This window comes from Protopterus annectens, chromosome 3.part0 (genome assembly GCF_019279795.1).
Source record: "Protopterus annectens isolate FY-2018-M chromosome 3.part0, PAN1.0, whole genome shotgun sequence".
Lineage (NCBI taxonomy): Eukaryota > Metazoa > Chordata > Ceratodontiformes > Protopteridae > Protopterus > Protopterus annectens.
In genome coordinates, this window is record NC_056731.1 from 551,304,171 (window position 1) to 551,330,589 (window position 26,419).

Consider the following 26,419-nt stretch of genomic DNA (forward strand, 5'->3'; position numbering starts at 1 on the left):
ACATTTATATATATATATATATATATATATATATATATATATATATATATATGTGTGTGTGTGTGTGACTCAAAATGTATTTTTCATTTGAGGGAGGCTTACTATGGCAGAGTCCTTTGGCCTAAAGTAATGTTTAATAAGAAATATATTGTAAAAACCTTGGCAGTTCTGAAATGACTTTAAGCACTTTAGCATTCCTCATGTTTGATGCTACAGTAGAGATTATTATGGTATTAAGTTGTATTTTGTCTGCATTCCAAATGTTTTTCATACCATAAGTGATTATTATATGCATCCATATATTTGCTTATGCTTTCAACTGTAATATCATTTTGTAGTTGAGTTTTCTTTTCTTTCTGAGTGATAATATTTCCCTTATTCTGTCTAGAAAAGTGCTCAGTTAACAGAGTGGATAAATAAAATGTCATAATTGCAGCGTGAAGAGTTCTGTAAACAGAAATCAAGTTCTTTTTTTTCAAAAACATTTTTATTTTGTTTTCATTATAAACTTGCGCAAATGTACATATATCGAATACAATAAAACTGTTTACAATATTCACATTCATCCATGATAAACAATAATTTTATCCATGAGAAGTTATCAGTATTTACCACAAAAAAACAGAACCAAAAGGTGACTTTTGAAAGGAGAGCATTTAATCTCACTTGCCCCAACATAGTTCCTTAAATTCATGGAGTTCTTCCCATTGTTCCCCTCTAGGATTTTGGGGGACCTTTTCAACCACCAAAAACTTAAACTTATGGTTGGGATTTTTTTCCACGTATCTAAATAAAGCACTATTGGAATTATGATTTTTAAGATCACTCCCATGTTCATAGATTCTCTCCTTTAGTCTCCTCTTAGTTTTCCCGATGCAAAAACCTTTACATTTTGTCCAAAGGACGGCATAAACAACTCCTTATGTATTACAGGAGAATCTCCCTGATGTTCTAATAACAGTGTGGTTGATTTTGATCTTCTCAGTGCTTAAAATGAAGCTACATTGGCCACAAAACCCACATTTTTTGATCCTTAAACCACTACGATGGGTTAAGTTGGTGACATCCCTGTCCAACAAATTCTTAATGGTGGCCCCTCTTCTAAAAATTAAATGGGGTTCATTTCCCACCTTCTACAAAAACCCCTCTTGACTAAAAAAAAAAATCTGCCCATTTTTCTTTAAAATATTGTAAATACCCTGATGATCTGCTGAAAATCTAGTAATAAAGGAAAAAGAATATTCCTTATTATTGCTTCTTTGAAAGGTAAAATGGATACTAAAGTTGGGGTCCAGATCCGCATTTAGTAAGGGCTTGAAAATACCTTCAACCCTCTTTTTCCAAACTTCATTGTACACATTCTCAACCAAATTAATAGGGTACTCCCTAGAAATAAGCATTTCCTTCATTATACTACATTGTAAGTGGAAATCTTCATCCCTACTGACCATCCTTGAGATTCTCACATATTGACCTTTAACTAGGCCCTTTTTGACGTGTGTTGGATGGTTACTTTGGTAATGAAGGAGGCTGTTACTGTACGTAGGTTTTCTATAAAGACTACTTACAAATTGTGAATGCCCCACATCCTTCTTAAGCTGTATATCTAAATAATTAGTGTCATGCAGTGTATGTGAGTGGGTAAACTTTAAAAGCTCTGTAGTACCATTTAAGTAAACTAAAAATTCATGTACATCATTACTGTCCCCATTCCACAAAAATAAAACAAATTATTTATGTAACGTAAATACAGATACCACTTGTTAGAAAAGGAAGATGTAAAAAGGAACTTTCTTTCCCACATTAGCATAATGATGTTAGCAAAAATGAGGGCACAAGAGGCCCCAATGGCAACCCGTTTTCTGTACAAATTACTGTCCTTCAAAAAAGACAAAATTGTATTTTAAAATAATTTCCATAAGCGTCACCAATGCACTTGATCATTACTAAATACCTGGCTTTCATAAAGAAATTCCTCAAACCATTCAATCCCTACTGAATGTGGGATAACATTAAAAAGGTTGATCATGTCAGTAGTGAGGAAGGATGTTCTATTGTCATAGGGAAGTTTGTTTAGTTTACTTAAGAACTGCGAGGAATAAACACAGATGTGTTCTTCACCATTTAGGACATTTTGTAGCATGAAATCAACATATTTCCCTAAAGAATGGGTCTTGGATCCATGTGCACTCACTATTGGTCTCCTGGGTGGGTTATTCCTATCTTTATGTATCTTTGGGATGCCGAAAATATTCAGCACCCTAGGATATTTAGTAAAAAGAAAATTAGCTAGACCTACATCAGTTTGTCCTTGATCCTGCATGTCTTTCAACAATAAATCTATTTTATAATAGGAAATGTTGACAAAGTTTATAGAAACTTCTTCATAAACTGCCCCATCAAGAAATAAAACATTCATTCTATTCTTGTATTCCTCTTTAGTCATTATTACAACCCCACACCCTTTATCCAGCTTCATAACTCGAATAGATTTATCTTGACAAAGTTTCTTTAACAGAACATTTTCATTCCTTGACAGATTAAAAATAACATCTTCACATTTGTGTTTTGAGTAAAGCCCTGAATTCAAATTCACACATACTTTCAAAAAATACTAAAAAGTTAGAAAGGGGAGGGTTAAACAAACTCCTTTTGTGTAACACATTGCTACTTTCAACATTTGGCAAAGAATCAAACAGCAACTTGAAATTCAAGTTCCTTACAAATACTTTCAAGTCCAAAATGAGTTAATCTGGGCTTGAACACCTAGTAGGAACAAAATTGAATCCTTTACTTAATAAATTGGCAATTTCTAAATCAAATGACTGAGAATTAAAATTGTAAACAGTAAAGTCACCTTTAGAGTTCACCAAGGTGGAAGGAAACTCCACGAGGTCGATTGTCTCGTTGATACTACACCCACAACAACCAGTATTGGAAAATACAACATAGGAATCAAGTTCAAAGCACAAATTGTCCACAGCAGTCCCAAAGCAGTCTAGTTCCACCTCGCTTGCTGCCTCATCGAATTCTGGTGTTGCGAGATCTGTTAGTAGCCCTGACCCCTGTGATTCCATTGGGCCCTGTAGTTCACTTGCCGTGCCTGGTTCCATATTCTCTCCGATCTCCATGGGAGTTCCTGCCCTAAAGGGACCTGATTGGATGGATGAGAATCAGTAGTTCCTCCTGTAATGGAATTGTCATTGGTAAAATCTGTAATATGAGAGTTCGTAGAGGAACTAGAGGGTGGTTTAGGGTATGCAACCCCAGAATGATATGCTTTTTTTGTCTCTGTCTAACTTTTTCTCTTTACAAGCCCTCACCTCTCCAGTAAGTTTGTCTATTTTGTCAAACACCCCTGTATATGCCAATGTGGAGTGTTCAAACAATAAATCTTTGTGCAGCGTCTTATCTAATTCAGTCAATTCGTGGTGTGATGTTTCAGTAGATTTTTGATTGTGTTTAATGAGTATATCAAGTAGTTCTAGCCCTTGGCTGTCAAATAAGGCAATAAGTTCACAATGCAGAGGTGAAGTAACAATCAACCCAGTCAGGTATTTCCATTGTCTAAGCCCTTTCGGCACAAGCTTATTTTTGATACACTCCAAAGAATAAGTATTTTCAAGCTGTAATTTTCTACATGTTAGTAATTTACTCTCAAAGATAGACAGGGATTGTTGAAAGGTATTACCTTGTTGTACCACACCACCATGCTTTTCAAAAGTAAAGTCTCTATTGAGCCAGTTTTGGAAAATGAAATTTCTTTGAGAATTGGTATCAGGTTTGTTAATGTTTAACCTCCCTTGCATATTTCCACTGCAAGGGAATCTCTGCCCTGGAGGAATACTATCACCTTGAGATAATTCCAAGGAAAAATTGCTTCTATTTGCCATGGGTACCTCACGAGAAAATTGCTGTATTAATTGAGTTAAAAGTCCAATGTTCTCAACAGGGTCTTCCCCTAAAGTAATGATACGAGGAGGGGAACTCATCATCAGGTCTGGTCACCGACAAACTCCACAAGTAAAACCAGGAACCAATACAGATAAAATCCACAAAAAACAGAACCAAATGGTGACTTCCACAAACTCCATCAGATTTTATTTAGCGCCTTTTGGTTCTGTTTTTTTTGTGGAATTTATCCTGTATTGGTTCCTGGTTTTACTTGTGAAGTTGTCAGTATTTATTCAAAAGGTTTTCCAATTTTTGCTATGCTATTTTTTATGAGTAATGTTATGAGTTCTATAACAAATGGTTTGCAGAACAGAAGTCAAGTTCTGATATCACTTTGCAACACTTATGAGGCCCACTCACAGCTGCTGTGTACGGAACAGTTCTGGTGCCATGCCTTTGAACACTTTATAGACAGGAGAATATAGGCAACAGATATATTTGGAAATACAACCAATACATGCTAAACGTTTGAGATCTCATCTGCATGCTGGAAGTGATTAGGAAAGTGAATGTCCTGATAAGGACATTAAATTATTTAAAGTAATTGCTGGTCTAAATGCATCTTTTTTTTTTTTTTTTTTTTTGCAGATGGTCAGTAGAGCAAAGAACACAAAGTAAGATAGAGGGGCTGAAATGTAACGTGAGAAACATTTTTGGAGATAGGTAGCTGACCTTTTGTAGAACATAACTGGGGCAAACTCTGTAAAGGGGATTTAAACTTTGAGTCTAGAATGGATATATTGTTACTCTTTATATGAGGGAGAGAACATATGAAGTTCATTAAGATTTCTAAGTCAGTAAAAATACATCCCTTCTTGTGCTTACTGGAAAACTATTTTCTTTTTTAATTTATGTGCATGATCATTTGTGCTTTTTGTTTTTATCTAAGGTGTAAATCCAAAGAATACATCTCTAGTTGAGACTATTAAAGACATGACATCAAACAACTGGGGTAATCAGTTCGCTTACTCAACCAAACCACTTGGTCCTATTGGGGCAGGACTGACTGTTAGTCGAGCTAATGCAGGTAGGTCACGTACGATTGAATTCTGGGTACCAGTAATAGCTGTCACTTCAAGGGGGAAAATAAATGCTAATTGTGTTATTTCTAGATACTTAATGAAGTTGAACAGTAACATTGCACTTGTAACACATGTTGGATGTTCCTTACAGTATTATGATATGTTGTTAATTTATATATGATAGAGACTTTTCCATAATCAGACAAGGGAAATTTTGTTACATGTTACATGCTTTTTTCAAACTTTTTTCATATAACTCCAATTTTCTGCTAGACCAGAATAAATTCCTACTGTGTAATAATTGATTTATATTTAAAATATCACTTCATTTCTGAAATTACTATTTTTTTATGTTCTCTGTGTTTATTCATATTTTGTTGACTGTGTTAGTCTCACTAAGCTTGTGTCCTATTTTCAGGTTCGATTTTCATTTCATAGTTTTAATTCTTTAGACTAGAGTTCCTACTACTTGCTCAGATGTGGTCCCTCACCACCAAAACGCAAACATTTCTACTGTGCTGAAGCCCTTCTTTTGCACTTGTCTGTTTTTCAGGTGAACCAAATCTGCATGCTCTTTATGATGTCAGCTGTTTAGTTTTACTTTAGTATATAATGTATACATGGTAGCTCAAATTAATCAGTATTTTCACAGAAGTACATCATGTGCAGAATAGAGCACATTTTTTATTATTTTATATATTTTTTATTTGGTATACTGACTACTTGGAGAAATTTGGCCAGGTCATCAGGAAACTTCCTCTACTCTTTTAGACAGGTGCTAATATGTCTTTTACATCCATCGGAGCTACCACCAACTCAGGCAGATGGGACCATGTTTTTAACATCTCATCCAAAGTATGACACTCAGGAGTGCAGCACCCCTGCTTATGCGGCACTGCAGTGTCAGCAATCCATTTACCATTTGTGGGAATAAAATCCACAGACTTGTGCACCAGAGGCATGTGTGATACCTGTTGCAACAACACTGACATTATATACTATACAGTAGAAGTAACATTCTACACAGGTATGTAATAACAAAATAACATTTTACATCCATTTAACATTCACTTTGAAACATTATGTTGAAGGTACCTGAATTTGTAAGAAGAATTCCTTCTTTGTTTAAAACCTTCTACCATTAATGGAATAAAAAAAAAATCACTACATCCTGACTCAAAGCCCACCTACTGCAGATCTGCTGATTTTTTATATAAATTTAGTAAAGGCTAATGTACAGTGCTTAGGATGTGTAGAAGGTGCCCTTAAAGCTTTGGAAGCTGGCCAATCACCCAGTCTTTGGCAGGATATATACCAGATAGCCTACCTAGGCTTCTGCAGCAGTGATCTATTTGAACATCTGCTGTTATGCTTATTTTGCTTACACAATTGTACATTATGTTGACTTCAACCTGAAATATCACTATCAGTTTAGCTATTCCTGCTTTGCCCATTTCTCCTAGTACAGAAAGGCTTTGTTAAATATAGTAAGAAAATTTAATTTCTGTAGTCATTTAGCATTCAAGATCAATAACTATATAACATATATGTTATTTTGTCAAAACACAGTTGCTTCACAGATACAGGACATTTGAAAATGTAGTAAAAAGGAAGAATTATTCACAATGATCAAAAATGGTAAATTTTTGGGCATTCCTGTATTAAAATTTGGGCGGCGCAATGGTGCAGCTGTTAACAGTGTCTCCATACAGCACCAGATTCTCCAGTTCAATTCTCTGCTGCGGTGCCTTCTTTGCAGAGTTTGCATGTCCTCCCTTCATTCGTGTGGGTTTCCTCCAGTACTCCAATTTCCTCCCACATTCCAAAGACGTGTCTGGAGTGTTTCTCCCCGGGCCTCCGCTGAAAATATGCTGTCTTAGTCAGACGTTCCTGGTCAACAGATGTTACATTATTTATTTATTTATTTATCTGTGATTTGGTAGTTTTACTCAAATGGCATTATGACAGGCATTGTTGCTCTACCCAGGCATGATTGGTTGTCATCAGAAGATTTGCCTGAAGATATAAAGGTCCACATTTTAAACATTCCTGTTATGAATATGTTTCTGTTTGGTAATCCAGCTTTAGACCTTTTGAAATCTTTCCAGGAAAAGCAAAATAGTTCAAAGCATTTAAAGGAGGGCTGACTTCTGGCTGTTTTACCATTCCAGAGAAATTATTTCTCAAAGCCTGTCGAACAACCTCTATCTTCTTGAGCTTCCCAAATCAGTGATTATAACCACCGTACAGAAAAGATGATTAACTTGGTATCTTCAAACATTCATCTTTATTTAAAATTTGCAAGGGGATAAAGCAATATAAAATATATAATGTTTCATATTTATTTCTAACATGGCCATCACGTTTGATTTTTTTAGAAATTAAAAATAAATATGTTCTTCATTTGATAACTGCTGCAGTAGCTTTGGCTTATATGGGTCTTGTCCTCTACAGGATACAACAGCCGATCAGCTTCCAAAACTTTCAGACACCTTCCACATGGCCAAACTGTTAGCTCAAGCAGAGCTGACTAAAAGCCAGGTTTGGATACTAAGCCCTTCAGTGAATTCATGCCACGGAAGTCGGTGTTCTTTTGCAGGCTTTCGAAGATCGATGGTCAGCTAATGGTGTTCCATTGCTGGACAGATAAGTTCCCTTCGGGGGGGGGGTGGCTTCCAATTTACTTTTTATGACAGAAAACACTGTTTCTTTTTCTGTAAAAGCATTCGATTTTCCTAGAAAAAGGTGTTTTTAATGACTATCACATGACTTTTATACACTTTTAAACAGGAGCAATACTTTTTTAATTTTGTGATTAAAAAGTTGTTAGAACTAATTTGAAACTACTTTTTTCAGTGGTAAAAGGAGTGTTATTTTACTAGGTAAGTGTTTAAAGTGTTTTTTTACTGTGTAAAACCAAGGAAAAAGTTACTTTTTTTTATACCTTATCAGTTTTACTAACTATTGCTGCTAGGTTTTCCCAGAATCCAGGCACCTTTTTTGGCTTAACCACAGAACAACCAACCAGTTCTTCAGTTCTATTTTCTTCAACCACAAAAAGAAAAAAGAGCCTTTTCCAGTACAGCAGACTGATAAAATGCCTCAACCGCAGGTTGGTCCCGCTTCTGTGGCCAGAATTGGTTCCTCAGACCAGTCATCTTTTTCCTTGGGTCCCCTCTGCTGTAGTCCACATGGCTACCATGGATCATGGGTTAGAATAATCCACTGCGCTGTTGGAGTGCTGTTGGCTGGAAAGGGAGTGGTGCTCGTCACTCCTGGGAGAAGGGGCAGAGATTTCCACTCTGCTTAGTTAAAAAGCTGTACCCATACCTAAGGAGGTTTTTGCTGGCAAAAGTAGTTCTGTTCTTCACATTTTCCTGTAAAAAAAAAAAAAAAAAAAAAAAAAAGTACAGTTGTGTACACTTACCATAAATGTAGATGTTGCAGTCATTACATTTGGGTAATCTGCTGGCAGATTGCCCTCAGTCGGCCTGAATTACAAAGTCTTGGGTCCTGCGTCGGTTGCTGTCTCCCCTTCCATGACGTCAGGTTGTCAGGGGTATAAAACAAGCAGCCAATGCCATTTTCTTTAGTTTTTCTTGCCCCTGATGTCAGGTGCCCCCAAAAAGGTAGCAAATATATGTATATATATATATATATATATATATATATATATATATATATACATGCAACAATACAAATTTTACCTTCATCTACAAGCAAATACACCACATAGGTTGTAGAAGATAGTGAAGGAAAGATAAACTCCAGAATGAAAGGGAGATGGCGGGAGGGTAACCTGGACTGCAACAGTGAATACACTCGAACATCTATGGTAAGTGTACACAACTGTACTATGTTCTTCGTGTTTCATTGTTGCAGTCATTACATTTGGGTAGAATCCCAAAGCTATGGATGGGAGACTGGAGCAAAGCAGCATTAGGGGCGGCTATAAAGCCCTGCAGAACTGCAGTGGCAAAGCCTGCCCTGGACTTAGAGTAGAGAGGCAAATGATAATGCTTTGTAAAGGTGTGAACAGAACTCCAAGTAGCAGCCTCTAGAATGTCTTTGGTTGGTACTCCTCTGAGAAAGGCTGCTGATGTAGCTGCAGCTCTGGTGGAATGAGACCTAATGCCCTTGGGCACAGGTTTGCCATGGTGTAAGTAGCAGAAACGAATGCAGTGGCTTATCCACTTTGAAATAGTCTGCTTTGAAATAGCCTTTCCTTCTGATCCTGCAGCATATGCCACTAGTAATTGCTCAGTTTTTCTTAGAGCTTTAGTCCTACTCAAGTAGAATCTTAGCTGTCTGTCTACGTCCAAGGAATGCAGACTTCTCTTCCCCTTGTTCTGCGGATTTGGATAAAAGGTTGGCAGATGAATAGTTTGGTTAAGAGCCACACTGGAAACCACCTTAGGCATAAATGAAGGATTGATCCTCAGAGACACCCTGTCTGGGTAAAATATGATAAAAGGCTCCACAGCCATGAGGGCCTGTAGCTCTGAGACTCTTCTTGCTGAAGTAATTGCTAGGAGCAGAGCTGTTTTCCATGATAAGAACTGTAGATCTGCAGTAGCAGCTGGTTCAAATGGAGGCAGGGTGAGCATTTCCAACACATAATTGAGGTCCCATGCAGGTATTGGTGATCTTCTGGGAGGCCTTAAATTTTTGTCTCCTCTATGATACTGGTTTAGTAAAGGATGAGAAAAGATTAGTGGCTCTGTATTGTAATGAGCCGAAATGGCAGAGGCATGGATTTTTATTGATGAGAAAGATAGGCCTTTGTCAAGCGTCTCAGTCAAGTATTGTAATATCTGAGGAATATTTGGTTCTGCTGTATCCATTCCTTGTGCTTGATTCCAAGCACAGAATCTCTTCCATTTGTCAGCATAAGATTTTCTAGTACTAGGCCTTCTGGCTTCCAAAATGACATCCATCACAGCTTTACTGAGAGGTGTTGTTTGCATAACTACATGATCAGGCATGCTGCCAGGTTCAGTGTTTGGAGCTGATTGTGCAGGATCCGATTGTTTTGCTGGGACAGTAACTGAGGTCTTTGAGGTAAGGTCCAAGCTGGGTATTGAGACAAGTTCCTTAGGATTGGGTACCTATATTGGCATGGCCAGTCCGGGGCAATTAGTATCATCTTTGGTTTCTCTTGTCTGACTTTTAGTAGGACCTTGGGAAGAAGAGGCAGAGGAGGAAAGGCGTAAACTGATGAGTTTTTCCAACTGAAGGATAGGGCGTCCACTTTCCATGCTTGTCTGTGATAAGTCCTTGTGCAGAATCTTTTCAATTGATAATTTTGAGGAGAGGCAAATAGGTCTATGTCCGGGCTCCCCCATTTCTTTGTTATCATGCTGAAGACTTGTGGATCTAGTTTCCATTCGTGAGGGTCCATAAGGTTTCTGCTTGTATTTTTTTTCCTGGCAGGAATTGAGCTTGTAAATGTACTTGGTAAGTCAAAGCCGTGTCCCACAGTGCCATGGCTAGTCTGTAAAGGGGATATGAATGCGTGCCCACCTGCTTGTTTATATACCACATAACTGTGGTGTTGTCCGTCTTTATCAATAGTTGTCCTGGATGAAGTAAGTCCTTGAAGGCTGTCAGGGCATTTTGAACAGCTAACATCTCTTTTTGGTCGATATGCAGATGCATTTGTTTTGGGGTCCATATGCCCTGAATGCATCTTCCCGCCAGGTGGGCTCCCCATGCATAGTCTGATGTGTCTGTTGTTAAGGTTTGGCTGGCAGGGACATGCCTATGCCCACCATAGAAACTCCTGTTGTAGGCAGGGAATGAGAGGAATCATTGTTTCCAGACTGATACAATGTTGACTCCATAACCTTTGTAGGTACCATTGAAGTTTCCTCATATGCAGTCTTGCATATGGAATCAGTAGAATGCAGGATGGCATGAACCCCAAAGCCTGCAGAGTTTGTCTTGCAGATAACTGGGTTTTTGTTGCCATCAGTTTGATGTAAGTAGTCAATTGCCTTTGTTTGTCTGACATGAGGAAAGCCATCTGGGCAGTTGTATTCAAGCTTGCACCCAGGAATGTTATCTTTTGAGAGGGTACCAGTTGTGATTTATTTTCGTTTATTGTGTACCCTAGGCATGTTAGTAGCCTTTTCACAAACACCAGGTGCTGAAGAAGAATATCCTTGTTCTCTGCTTGAATGAGACAGTCATCCAAGTAAGGATATATTTGTATACTTCTGGGTCTGCAAAAAGCAATTACTGGTGCTAGGCACTTTGTAAAGACCCTGGGCACAGTAGATAAGCCAAAGGGCAGTGCAGAGAATTGGTAATGTATTAAGCCAGCCTTGAAACAGAGGTATCTTCTGCACGATTCCCTTATTGGGACATGCAGGTATGCCCGTTTTAGGTCTAATGTCACCAGCCAAGCATTCTTGCCCAGCATGGGCAGAAGCTGCTACAAAGTTAGCATTTTGAATTTTGGAATGTCCAGGAATGTCAGGAATGTGTTCAAAATTGATAAATCCAGTATTGGCCTCCAGGCCTTGTCCTTTCTGGGTACCAAGAACAGTCGAGTAAAAACCTTGTCCTTTTTCCTGTTCTGGTACTGGCTGAATAGCCCCCATATCCATGAGGGACGTAACCTGTTTCTGTGCCTCTGCCCATTGATTTTTTGGCTGACCTGGGCAACCATTTGCCATTGGCAGAGTATGGAAATGGAGTCTGTATCCTTGTGATACTATGTTTAGCACCCACTTGTCCTGGGTTATTAACTGCCAATTTTGAGCAAAAAGTGTTAACTTTCCCCCTAAGGGTGCTGCCAAAAGTTAAGTGCTTGGTGATGGCAGAGGGAAGTCATTGGGACTGTTTTCTTGTTGTGCTTTATCTCCTCCAGATTTGGAGGTAAAAGCGCCCCATTGCTTTGACCTGTAAGAATCTTGTGCCTGGTATCTAGAACCTTTAGAGCATCTGGATTTGCCCCTTTGAGCTCTGTCGGACACAGGAGAGGACCAATTTTTTTGTAGGCCAGTGTCTACTGAATCTTGGTGGCTGTACTTGTAAGAAGTATTTTACAGTTTGCATAGACTTAGCTTTGTCTTCCATTTTCTTTAAAACCTCTTCTGCCTTAATACCAGAGTATCATGCTGTAAAGGTGCATCCAGTAATTTAGCTTTAACATGGTCAAGCAAATTTTGCTCTTTTAGCCAGGCATGCCTCCTAATCAAAGATCCAGTAACTGCGGCCCTGCAGGAGGCCTCTAAGGAATCAAAACCACATTGCAAAGTATGCTTTCCAACTTGTTCAGCTGGATGCAGTAATTCCTGCAATTATTTATTTTCTGCACATTCAGAAATCAACATCATTTTCTGTTTCAGCAATCCCATAACATCTTGTTGATACTTGAGCATATGAAACTGGCAGTTTAAGGTCCTAATTGCCAAGGTTGCAGATATATAAACCTTATTTCCCCATCTATCCTGTGCCCTTGAATCTCTGTCAGAGGGGTGGGATTTTTTTGCTGTTGAGGCCTTAACTCCCTTTGGACCCTGTGAAATAGTTTCAGGGTCAGCAGCAGGGTTTCTAAATAAAAAAATGTGTGTGTCAGGGACCCTGTAATATCTGTCAGGCTTGCTGGGAGCCGGAGGTAAGGAGTCAGGAGTCAAGTTTGACTCTGAAAACACATCATCCACAATGTATAAAACAGGGGGTATGGCTAAAGGCCTGTGCTGAGGGAGAAGAAGGAGAAATCTTGACTCTCCCAGTGAAAATGCTCCCTCAAAGTATGCAAGGTTTCTCCAAATGAATAATCCTCAGGAGGTGATGTAGATGGGATAGATTCCTCTGCATCAGAATCCTCATAGGGAGGTATACATAATTCCTGATCAGAAGAAATAGAAACCTGATCTGAAGATTCATAATCAGTGTCTTGCCTAGGACTCTTATCAGGAGGGGGATGGGAACCCCTGATCAAGGTAATTAGGTCTTCAGCCATTTTGATCATCTGTTTTTTAGGCATAGCGGCCTGTGCACGTGGCTCATGAGTCGTTTTTTTTTAGCTTTAGAAGCTGCTTTTGTCTTTGGTTTTGCAGCTATTGTCAGTTTTATATAAAAATGTTGAGGCCTGAATACACCCTCAGAAGCCGGTGCTGGCTCAGCGGCTCTGGACCCATCCGAGGGAGAGACATCTGTGGGTACAATACTTTGAGTATCTCGCGGCGTGCCGGACTCCACATGGGTCTCGGTCGGTGCCTGCGACTTGAAAGTAGTGGGTATCCAGGGGCTGTGAAAGCACCTCACTGAGTACCGTTGAACCGGCGACTGGCTTAGGAGAAGCTTCGTCGTCAGTTTTGGCCTCGACTGTCTGTCTCTGTCCTTTTCTTTGCATTTTTTGTGTACTCTGGTAGTCAGATTGCTATCTGACGACATTTCAGGGTAGTTAAATCTGTTTCCAAAATATTTTGAGGCAAAAATATACCAACGCTTAATAGTGTGTTGGTTAAATCTAGCACAAAACCGACAGCCAGGCACATTGTGATCAGGGCCTAGGCAAGGAATACAGTATAAATGGAAATCCTTAAGAGGTATTTGCTTCCCACAAGTAATACAATTATTAACTTTTTATGAAGAAAAAAGTTTCCCCAATGGGGCTTTAGTGAAGACTTCAGTTCTGAAACTCGAACTCGAAAATTTCAGGAGTCGGCCGAGCGGCACTTGCGAACTGCTTCTGCTTCGGGCACCGCTCGGCAAGAAAGACTGGAGAAAATGGTGTTGGCTGCTTGTTTTATACCCCTGATGACCTGACGTCATGGAAGAGGAGACAGCAACCGATGCAGGACCCAAGACTTTGGAATTCAGGCCTACTGAGGGCAACCTGCCAGCAGATTACCCAAATGTAATGACTCCAACAGTGAAACATGAAGAACATCTTAGACTGTATCTTTTCTCTAGTCTCAGTTACCTTGGTTAGGAGTAATGTAGTATGTACTGGACTTAGCTCAGGGTTTAGTACAGGCTCTTGACTCTTCATTTATGTCTGTTTCTGGTAAAAGAAATGGGGATTCATCATTTTCTGAAGAGATTCAAGAGTTTGAACCTCATAATGATTCTGAAAGCACAGATTATGTTATTGTCATAGAATTCTGATTCAGATTCTAGGGAGAGGGTGACTTTGGCCAGTAATTTTGAAAGCTTCTCTTTTTCTGAAACTGTTTTAAGAATGAATCTGTTGTTTAGTAGGAGAATGGTGATGTTTCTCAGTCCCTCAAGAAGTATTATGATTTGTTAACTGGAATTTCTAGTACCTACTGCTATTCCTCCTGTTTTATCTGCTTTAGAGGATGTTTTTGTCGCAGCCTATAATTTCCCTAACAGCCAGCCTGCTGCCCTAAAGAAATAAGATTGACTTTGTAAAATGCCTTAGTCTTGTAAGTTTTATACACTCATCCCAGATCTGACTCAGCAGCTGTTGCTTTATTGAACTTAAATGCTGCTAAACATAAGGTCAGTACTAATCCTTGTCCTTCTGACAAAGATGAGGAAGGCTTTTGATAGATATTTGGGAAAAAGTGTATTTTTCTGCAATACTTGTTTTCAGAATTGTCAATTGTCAGCTTTATATGTTGAAGTTTATGCTTGCATTTTTGAAAATATGAGGAATATTTTGACATCTGTTTTCTCTCGTTAGGAGAAATTTACTTTGTGTAACTTGGTGTCTTCTGTGTCTCAAATGATTAGCCACTGTTTCAAATCAACTTATGATTCTGTTGATACCGCTTCCAGGTTACTGCTACTGGAACTGTTATGAGGAGGTTTGCTTGGCTGCATCCTTAGAACCTCCCAGAGGATGTCAAAAATACATTTTTGAATTCTCCCTTGGATAGAGAACTAGTTTTTGAGCTCTCTGCTGCAGAGGTCATTAAAAAATGTGATGAGGGAGGAAAGCTGATTTACTGGATCTGTCAGATTTTTCAGCACTCCTTCTGTAAGTCTGCCAAGGGATTCAATTCTCCTGACTCAACTTTCATTAAAAAGCAGAATAAACAGTCCCAGCAAGCTGCAGGTAAGCAAATGTTTAAAAAGCAATAGCAAAAGGTCCCAAAGAAAGCAAGAACTCCCCAGACATAGGACAGTCTAATAAGTCTGAATGACTATGTGAAGGATTTCCAACCCCCCCCCCCCACCACCACCACCACCCTGACAGTCCTTTTTTTCTTTCCAGAAAGTATGAACCTCCATTTCTTTCTTTCCTTGCCAATGATTATTTCAAATAAATGGGTTCTGAGAGTAATCCATTAAGGCTACAATTGGCATTGGGAGTACCTCCTTCCCTCCCTTTCAGGGAATTCCTGAACACCCAAACAATAAAACTCTTCTTTCCTGACATTCAGCGTATGCTCACGCAGTGGGTGATAGAAGCTGTGTCCCATCTTACTCAGAGGAAGAGTTTTATTCCAGGATGTTCTTAGTGCCAGCTTTAAAAAGATTCTTGTAGACCACTTCTGGATCTTTCTTTTCTGAATCAGTTTGTAATACTTCAAAATGCTGACTCTTCACAACTTATTACCCCTTATTCCCCATTTGAGTTTTCTACTGACTTTAGATTTAAAAGATGCATATCATCACATTTCTATGGATCTAGATTTCAGAACTTTAAGGATTTCTGTATCTTTGTCTGAGTCATATTATCAGTTCTATCAGGTCTATCTACTGTGACAAAGGAATTCTGAAAGTATCTGGCTCCTGTGTTATCCTAGTATAGACTGCTAGGGAATTCATATTTGTCCATATTTAGGCAATTTGCTTATCATTGCAGAGTCTTTTTCAAAGTATCAGGAATCTCTCAGTTGGGTAAGGGATCTCTTACACAGGCCCGGATTCCAAGAGAACTTACAGAAGTCATGTCTGACTCCTTACAGAATTGTCTTCTTGAGGTGTCCTGGAAACCTCTGTTTAAAGAGCTTTTCTTCTACTGGAGAATCTATCAGTATTTAGATCTTTGCTGGCTGCATTGTGACTTAACGTATGCATCTTTCAAGTGATAACTCGCATTGGGTGTATCAGATTTGGTGTAATGTAGAGCTAACTTATTGCTCTGATTCTCTTTTTAATATTTATCAGTGCTATACAGTTTGGATCTCCCTCAGCTAAATGTAGAGGTTGTAATGGTTTATATCCAAACAGAATTACTATATTGATTCAAGAAAGAACTTCATGAAAATTGTATTCGTCTATGACACTGGATGGATGCAAGTAAGCTCATAGTTAATACCAACAAAAAAGGCCCGTATGATTTTTTTGGTGCCTTACATAAAGATGCCTCTACTAATTCTAATGAAATGCCCCATCCTGTATGCAACTTTGCATTGTTATCATGGCTTTTAGTTAGACTAAGCATTCTCCATTAAATATCATTTTGGGTTGAATGTTGATTAGGTATTGAAACATTTCAGGTATTACTAAACTTTTTACATTCTCCTTACATTTTTTATGCTTTAGTTTCACTTTTATCCTTAAGCCCCCCCCCCCCCCCCAATGCCCAGCTGCTCTGTTGAATTATTCTGTCCCTAAGGGCAATAGCGATATAGTCTGTTTTTGTTACCTTTGGGTGCATCATGAGTAGTGCTGTTATTTATTTGCAGAATTGGGGGAGTGTTGTTTTATAGCTTTATAAAGTCCCAGTGTGCATGCCTATAGCATCCGTAAGGTCTGACGTGCAAAGGGTTTTGGGTATGGGAAAGTTTTCCACTTATACAAGAGACATCCCACAGTAGCCCTTTCTCCTTGAAAGATATAAAGAACTGGTAATCTCAGATCTCCACTGGAAATTTTTCCCAGAATTCACACTTTGGAAATGTGCTTCCCAACCCTCTCTTATCTGTGTTTCACTCCAAACAGTCCTTGTGCCTGAGCCCTAGTCAAAACTGGGTTAGGGCTTTGTCCCTTAGTGCCAATAGAGCTGGCTCAACCTCCTGACTGTTGAGCCAAAGATCTAAATTTATCTCCTCATTCTTAGACTGGAATATGCCCACCCCACTGTAACCTACTCTTGTTTCATAACACAAGCTTTCTACAGACTATGGTGAATAACATGTCAGTTAATCTTTTTGTCATGTTAAGGAAATGTCACTGCCTGTCCTTGTAAATATCAAAGTGGAGTTCTCTTACTGTTATAACAACTGTGTTTCTTTCTTCTCATATTTAAGTTAATTTAGAGCTCCTTCTTGCCAGAAAAACTACAATTTAAACTTTCCTGCTATTGAACCATACAGATAGGGTGTCTTGACCTTGCGCATACCGACTTTTGGCTTAACATTAGGACAGAAAGCTCTTTCAAAAATAACACTAGCTAAATGGAACTCAGAACACCCTAAAATGACAGCTAGTAGGGCATTATAAAATAAATAATGATAATTATTCATTATAGGATGCCTTCTAGTCATAGCAATAATGTTGAAGTCATTCCTTTAAGAATTGTACATACACTGTCAGTTTTTTTCCCACCTACGGAATCTTTTCAGCCTACCCTTAAAATCATCTATAACAATGTTGTCTTCAAATCATCCTTTATTTTTGAAAGTTCAGTGTGTTCCTTCATTGTTGGTTTGTTTGGTCATAGTTCATATATAGAGGTTGGTAGCTTTTTTGTAAATTCTAGTATTTTAGATGGTTTAATTGTAGCTTTTTGTTTATCTAGGAACCCATAATAGAAATAAGGAGCATTTCATTGTGTAACATTAATTTACTGAGAATTAATCTGTACCCTTGGTATCTTGTGATTTGGCTGATTGTTTTCAACCACTTGTGATGCCTATTGATCTGGTAAAAGTGGTGCATTTTAATTCACAGTATCATATGCCAAAGGTATTAGCCACGCTAGCACCTGGAATCTTGAAGCTGTTTAGTCTGTCCACCAGGCTTCCATCATGCTGCTTGACTCCTGTCTCTCCAGTTCTTTGTTGCTGTGGTGTTTGTTTGGTCACCAAGAAAAGACCTTATTCAAGCTCTTCCTTTCTATATTTGATAAAGAGCTTTTTCAGCATATTTGCTTTTAGTCTGAAGTCTGAACTTCCAGGTAAAACTTTTCTTCAACCTTTCTCTACATCTCTTTCGGCAGTTGTCTCTGAATTTATTCTCAATCACATTATCCAACTCCCTTTATTATATTCTTATCCTAAAAATAAGGGAGAAAATATTCTTCATACACTGAATGTCCATATAAAATTAAGATATTATCTGGACAGAACTAAGGATTTTAGAAGATCTGATAAACTTTTTGAGTCCAAAGTTGGCAAGAAGAAAGGTCAGACAGTTTCTAACCAAACCATTTCCAGATAGCTGTCACCTGCTGTTCAGGTTTACTAATCTAACCATGGCAACCCCCCCCCCCATGTCAGGGCTCATTCCACCAGAGCAGTGGCCTCTTATGGTGTTTTTTGGAAAGGGGGTACATGCAAAATCTCTTCTTTTAGCAGCTACTTGGTTTCCTGTTCACACCTTCACTAGATACTACATGTTAGATTTGGTTTCCACAGCCAGAGCATACATAGTTAGAAATGTAGTTAAGGGAGACATCCTGGACTCTTGTCTTGCTTCATCCATCTTTTCTTCATGATCCTTGGCAATCATCCTATATTGTAATGGCTGAATAGTGATATAATAAAGAACAGTACAGTTGTGTAGTTTACCTACTATAACAATAGATATCTGTATTACTGTTCCAGTCCTAGCACCCAACCTCAATCCTCCTTTCTTTCCCTCCCTGTTCTATTGGGGTTTCCTTAACTTTTTGCTCTTCTGACAGAATATTTCTGAGAGCTTCAGGCTTCAGCCTCACATTTTTTAAGGCAAGAAAGCTCTGAGTTATAGTAGGTCCATACATCCCTCTTATACTAGCCCATCCTCTCGTATTAAAGGCATACATATAGCACACAAAGAAGGAGCCTGAAACTTTCAGACTGGCTGGATGTACACTATCCTTGGCAGGCTACATCCCATATTGTAATGGCTACTTCAGTAGTGATCTGTTCAAACATCTACTGTAATGGTAAGTAAACTATGCAACTGTACTTTTTTGCTAATTTCTAAAAAGGGGAGTTGTTTTTTCTACACTAAGCATTAGTGAAATGCTGCATTAACTGACAGGCTTCTACTAACAGTAAAACACAGAGATAAACATTAACTTTTATTTAAAAGATTTTTTAATTTAGAAACATAACAGCATTTTGTGGTAGTTATTGATTCAGCAGCTGGTACAGTACCCACCAACTAAAAGACTTCCAATATAATACACAAAGTGATGAAGTTAACTTGGTTATCTAGATAACTTACCAGTAAACTGTTTTCAACACTGAACCCTAAAAAAGTGGATTTAAAGTGTGACGCAGTGGGCAATTGAGGATGTTTTTGCAAAGTTTTATGAACTATTTGAAAACGTTATCACTGCAATGTTTACATAGTTAAACACTGTCAGTCAGATTATCTGTTGTTTTCTTTAATTTTAAGATATCACCTTTTTAAGAAAAAAAGACGAAATGTAGGGATCACAGGGTGCAGGAGATGAGGAAAAGTAAGGTGAACTGATGATGGACATCTATTGGTAAATTCAAGTTTAACATCCTCAAAACTAAAGGTGGCATTATACTGGGAATTTTGGGATTTGCCAATCGTTATTGCTTAGACCCAGAATTGTCTGGGGTTAAAGAGTTTATAGAACTGATAATCTCTGCAGAAAGTGGCCTTTTATTTTGGCCTGGTTTCTAAGCTCATTCTGTTTGGCTCTGGATTTTTGGCTTGAATTCTTTTTCAAGTCTTCCAGACATGATGTCTAATATCTTGTATGAGGAGAGGCAACGTATTACCAGTATGAGACATTAGGCAGCTCAGCTTCTCGAGAGCTACTAGCCCCTTCCCTTTATCCTACCCGTAATTTTCTGAAAACGAACTTCCTCTCCAGATCTTCTACTTCTCCAGATTTTTTTTTTTTTGGTTTGCATTGGAGCAGAATCTTTATCAAAATCGCCCCAGGCTGCACTGTGTATATTCAAAATGTTGTGTAAAACATTTCAGACTGTATCTGCATGTTTTCATTTTCCTGTTATTTTAAGTGGAATCAGTCAGAACTTTTCATTTTTACTATTTTTTTATAGGTTTTACTTAATTGCAGCTGCTCTTTTTTGCATCCCTTATGCATTTTTATCTCCTTGCCCTTCCAGTTTGTATGCATTGCCTGCTATTCTTTTTGGTGTGTCTGTGATTTGAAGGTTTTCACTGTTGATGATTAGCTTTGTTGAAGTAGTAAACGTTTTCTACTGTTAAATTCACTGTGAAAAGAAAAACATGTAAAAATGTAAATGTAAACATAACATTCTGTATTTCTGTCGGTTAAATGGAGAGTATTTTTCCATTGCTTGTTGTACTTGCAAAGCTTTTGCTCTGAGTACTTTTAGAGGTAGAAAACATGTATTGATATTGCTTAGAATGGAATAGGGTTTGGCATCTACCAATAATGGAGCATCAACCTCACATGCTGCTCATGGTCGGCTCCCTCAATGTCTAAGTCCAAAGCAGTCGTGTTTGAGGATGAATAGGACAAAAAAAAAAAAAGAAAAGAAACATAAGATTGACAAAATAGTAGAATCCTCTTTAGATCCTTAACGTAAATGTCCAACAAGTATGGAAATTTGACTTAGACTCATTCAGCTATTGTTTCTCTTAAGTTCCCAGTTAAGATATATTGAATGAGAAGTTTCCTATTAAGCTGATCAGAACTAAATATATGATTTCTTTGATTCAAAGGTATGCAAAATTTCGGGCTCAGGACTGTTTTTTTAAGATCTTTTAGATGCTACTGTATACAGCCACAAGGGATTGGTTATGAAAAGATAATGTTGGAAAGTCAAGAAAATAATGTGTCTTGCCTGGCACTGTAGCTAGGTGAATGCCCCCCCCCCCCCTGGTTTGAATGACTATTGTTCTGTGAAATGTGTCCTGAAATTAAAAGCCTTAGAAAGATAAAAAGTTAACCAGTCATCATATATACAGTATGTGTGTGTGTGTGTGTGTGTGTATATATATATATATATATATATATATATATATATATATGTATATATATATATATATATATATATATATATATAAATATGTGTGTGTATATATATATATATATATATTTTTTTTTTTTTTTTTTTTTAATAATAATGTTTGAGATATTTGGATATATTTTTATGGGGGTTGTAATGGTTTAATGACTGTTCATTTTTTATGCTGACACTTTTTAAGTTTGGATTCGAATTATGTTGAGTTCTTACGAGTTTTTATAGTAGATGGTATCTTTAAATGGGAAATTGAACATTGTGATGTCATTAATTCAATTTATATTTTCTTATTTAAAGGGACAATCCCAGGGATTTTTTGTTTTGATTCAGCCTTTGTTTACATTTCAGGTTTGCATTGCTGAGCATGCTCACTTTTGGCTGAGGGGCTTGGGGGAAGACTGCCTGCAGGAAACTTCAAAGGTGTTAGCCAAATTCCATCTCAAATTGCAGATGTCCTTCAAGGATGCATCTGCAGTCATAACATATGGGTTGTCCTGCTTCCAAAGTCTGGGTCTGGCCTCGGCTGATGTCGCACTTTCCCCGACGTCAGAGCGTCTGGGGTATAAAAGCATCAGCCGACGCCATCTTCCTCAGTCTTTCTTGCCACGCGGTGCCCGAAGCAGAAGCAGTTCGCAAGTGCCGTTCGGCCAGCTCCTTTGATTCAGCTACCGAAGACTTCGAAAAAGCTAAGTACCCCGTTGGGGACTCTTTCTTGCCTCAGCCGATGTCAGATAAAGTAAATAATTGTTTAACTTGTCGGAAACAAATACCTCATAAGGATTTCCACTCTTACTGTCTCCCTTGCTTAGGTCCAGACCACGACGTCTCAGCCTGCTCTGCATGTGCTTCCTTCAACCGATGAACGCTTAGGCGTCGGTCGGAGTTTGCAGAGGAATATTTTGGGGCTAACTTTGCATATATAATGCCGTCGGAGACTCCGACTTCACATGTAGTTAAAAAATGGAAGGACAAGGACCGACCCTCGCGGCCTGCAGTTTCGGCTGAAACCTCGGTCAGGCCTACCGCGAGTGTCTCGGTTTCGGTTGAAACCGAGTCCTCGGTGCTTCCTGTTACCGAAACCTTACAACCGACTACCTCGGCTTCGGAGGCTCCGGCCGAGTCGGTTTTTGAACTACCTATGGAAACCGGTGTCCAGGACATGTCCGACACCATTCCTTTAGACAAGTCCACCCCTGCACGTGGTGCAGCCAGACCCCCTGCACCCATGTCCATTAAGGCCTTCTCTAGGGCTAAAGCTGCCAAACTAGCCAAAGCTTTACCTCCCAGGTCTACCTCTCAGAGGCCCTCTACCAGCACTCAAATCCTCAGCCTAGCAGAGGACCTTATCTCCTTAATTAGAGGTTCTCAACCTCACCCGGACAGGGGCTCTCTTCCACCTCCAGACAAAAGGCCCAGGGTTGAGCCCTCTGACCCCCACTCTTCAGATGAGTCTACGGATGAATCCGTGTTGTCAGAGCACCAGCAGGAGGCTTATTCGGCCTACGAGGATTCTGATGCTGAACAATCCATTCCTTCGGCCTCCCCTCCTGAAGAGTTTCCTTTTGGTGAGACACTGCATTCTATGAGAGAGCATTTCCAGTGGCAGGGCCAGGAATTTTCTGATTCCAGAAAAAGATTAAGGACCTTTTTTCATTTGCCTCAGCATAGGCCTTTGGCTATACCTCCTGTTTTGAATGTTATTGATGATGTGTACTCTGATGCTAGTACTGCCCCTGATACTCTCCCTCCGGCTCCTGCCAAACCTGATAGGTACTACAGGATCCCGGATTCTCATTTTCACCTGTACAAGGCCCACACTGCAGATCCAGAAACCATTTCACAGGGCCCTAAAGGGGTTGCAGCTGCCACTGCTAAAAATCCTTTACCTTCTGAAAGGGAATCTAGAGCTTTAGAGCGATGGGGAAAGAAAGTTTATACTTCTGCAGCTCTTTCTATGAGGGCATTAAATTGTCAATTCCATATGATTCAGTACCAAGAGTATTTGTTAGATGAATTGTATAAGAAACTTTCCTCCTCTGAGCCCCTTGACCGTAAATCTCTTCAGGATCTGGTACATAACTCACAGCAGGTTAGCAACCATTTTCTGCAATGTGGCTATGATGCACTGGAAGCTTCATGTAGGTCAGCAATGACAGGGGCAGTTATATGAAGGCATGCCTGGTTGAAGGAACAATCTCTACCGGACCATGTTAAAGCTAAGCTCCTGGATGCTCCAATGGAAAAACAAAATTATTTGGTTCCACAGCCCAGGAGGTCTTAAAGAAGTTTGAAGAAAAGGCAAAATCTGTGCAAACAGTCAAGGACTTTCTGCAGGTGCAACCACCGAGATTCAGCAGAAATTGGCCTACTAAGAATTGGTCCTTTCCAGACTCAGACAGATCACAGAGAGGCAGGAACAGGCGTACCAGAGGTAGGGGACAAGCTAGAGGCCACTACAGAGGCCGTCAGTGGCAGCCACCCAACCAGAGAGGTAGTGCAGGAACAGCAACAACAACTGCTACACCAGGACAAACACAATGACTTATTTTTGATTCCGCCAACCAGGGCTCAATTAGAAGCACCACTGGGCGGAAAGCTTTCTTTATTTTCAGAAAATTGGCATTACATTACAAGGGACTCATGGACATTGCAAATAATAGACAAAGGATACAGGTTCCATTTCCACACATTGCCAAAAAGAAGAGGAATGCCAGACCTGCCACCAAATCAGAGGGCGGAGGCTTTGAAGCAAATCGCCAAATTACTACAAATGAAAGCCGTAGAGAAGGTTCCTCTCTCAGAACAAGGCCAAGGTTTTTATTCAAGGCTATTCCTTGTTCCAAGGAAAGAAAGTCAATGGAGGCCTATTCTCGATCTGTCCGCACTGAACACTTACCTCATTGTACCGAAATTCAAGATGCTGACCCTACAGCAGCTTCTTCCCATGCTGGGCAAGGAGTCTTGGCTGGTGACTCTAGATCTCAAGGAGGCATACCTGCATGTCCCCATTCGACAAAGTTGCAGAAGACACCTCAGATTTCTTGCAGGATCAGAGCATTATCAATTCTCAGCATTGCCCTTTGGCTTATCTACTGCACCCAGAATATTCACAAAATGCCTGGCATCAGTAATTGCACACTGCAGACTTCAGGGGATTCAAATCTACCCATATCTGGACGACTGCCTGATACAAGCGGACAGCAAGACAAAATTGTTAAAGGACTTGGACTATGCCATCCAGCTACTACAGGCCTTGGGATACACAGTCAACATCCAAAAATCAAGACTTGTGCCATCCCAAAGGATAACCTTTTTGGGTGCAGATCTGGATACAACCACCCAAATGGCCTTTCTCACAGAAGAAAAACAGAAACAACTACCAGGTTACTTCAAGAATCTGACAAGACAAACTCAGCTAACTGCAAGGAAAATACTGCAGGCCCTGGGTTTCATGGCATCCTGCATAATACTAATTCCACAAGCCAGGCTACATATGAGAAGATTGCAATGGTACCTAAGGAGTGTATGGACTCAGCACAGTCACAGCTTAGAAACTCTGATTCCAATCATACCTTGCCTTCAAAAGGAATTCCTGTGGTGGGCCCTAGCCTGCCAGACCAACAGAGGGTTGCCTTTCTTCAAACCAAAAACAAATCAAACCATCACCACGGACGCTTCAGACCGAGGTTGGGGAGCACACATGGAGGACAAATGTATCCAAGGGCTATGGTGTCAAGGTCAGCTGCAAATGCACATAAACCAAAAGGAAATGCTGGCAGTGATACATGCAATCGAGGCTTTCAAGCCTTTCCTTCAACAAGGCCACCTGCTAATAAGGACAGACAACACCACAGTTATGTGGTACATAAACAAGCAAGGGGGCACGCACTCCTATCCTCTATGCAGACTGGCTATGAATCTATGGGACCTTTATTTGAAACTCAATATACAACTACAGGCCCAGTTCGTGCCAGGAAAAGACAATACTCTGGCAGACAGCCTAAGCAGAACTACCTCGGATGCACACGAATGGATGCTGCACCCAGACATCTTCTCACTCATAACACAGACATGGGGAAGGCCCGAGATAGATCTGTTCGCCTCACCCCACAATCATCAACTGAAAATTTTTTGCACAAGGACATACCATCCACAAGCATGGAAGGTGGACTCTCTCTCTTTCAGCTGGAAAGCCTGAAAAAAGTCTATGCTTTCCCACCAATCCCATTACTGTCCAAGGTTTTACTGAAGATCAGGGCAGAACAGCCAAAAGTGATTCTGATAGCTCCAGACTGGCCAAGGCAGCATTGGTACCCACTGTTGAAGAGCTTATCACAGACAAAACTGTGGCCTCTCCCATTATGGCCTCTTCTTCTGACGCAGAACAATTACAAGATCCTGCATCCCAACCTAAAGACCTTGCAGCTAACTGCCTGGAGGATACCATGACTCCTTCCCAGGACAGCTTATCCCAGAGGGTAAAGGACATTATTATGGAAGCTCGCCGCCCTTCCACAAGGAAGGCATACTCAGCAAAATGGAAAAGATTTCTCATTTGGAACACAACAAAAGGCCTTGATGTGACAGTGATGAACATGTCACATATACTGGAATATTTAGCAGAATTGTTCCACAATGGCCTGTCTTATTCTTCCATTAAAATACATGCCTCAGCAATTTCAGCAGAATACAATGTAAATCCTCCTGTCTTCTCGCATCCTCTCTTAAGACAATTTCTCAGAGGAATCAAAAACATCAATCCTCCAAGGAGACCACCTTTGCCTACTTGGGACCTTAACTTTGTGCTGGAAAAACTAACACTTCCTCCATTTGAACCAGCAGCATCGGCAGATCCACAGTTTCTATCCTGGAAAACTGCATTCCTTCTGGCCATAACTTCAGCAAGAAGAGTATCTGAGTTACAAGCTTTAATGGCAGTCCAGCCATTTCTTATTTTTCATCAGGACAGAGTTTCATTAAGAACCAACCCAACTTTTATGCCAAAGGTGGTATCTAGAGTATCCTTGAACTAAGCAATTCATTTGCCTACATTCTTCCCAAATCCACAAAATAAAGGGGAGAAACTTCTACACACTCTGGATATCCACAGACAATTACGCTACTATTTGGACAGAACTAAAAGTTACAGAAAGACTGACCAACTGTTTGTAGCATATGCTGCTGGGACACAAGGAAAAGCAATTTCCAAACAGACAATCTCAAAATGGATAGGAAATTGCATTCGCTTTTGCTACTCCTTTCATGGAAAGACTGTTCCCGCGAATATTAGGCCTCATTCCACGAGAGCCACAGCCACCACTACAGCCTTCCTAAAAGGGGTGGCTACCAAAGACATTTTAGAAGCTG

At 39.6% G+C, this 26,419-nt stretch overlaps 1 protein-coding gene across 2 annotated transcripts in view; it reads left to right on the top strand.

Moving 5' to 3' along the window:
• The window catches only part of MAK (male germ cell associated kinase), a 1,846,682-nt gene that overhangs the window by 1,478,867 nt on the left and 341,396 nt on the right, over nucleotides 1–26,419 (top strand). For both annotated transcript variants that reach the window (XM_044064971.1, XM_044064972.1), the window contains exon 12: nucleotides 4,844–4,981. In XM_044064971.1, coding sequence (XP_043920906.1) covers nucleotides 4,844–4,981 — 138 coding nt within the window. The remainder of the gene's footprint in view (nucleotides 1–4,843; nucleotides 4,982–26,419) is intronic.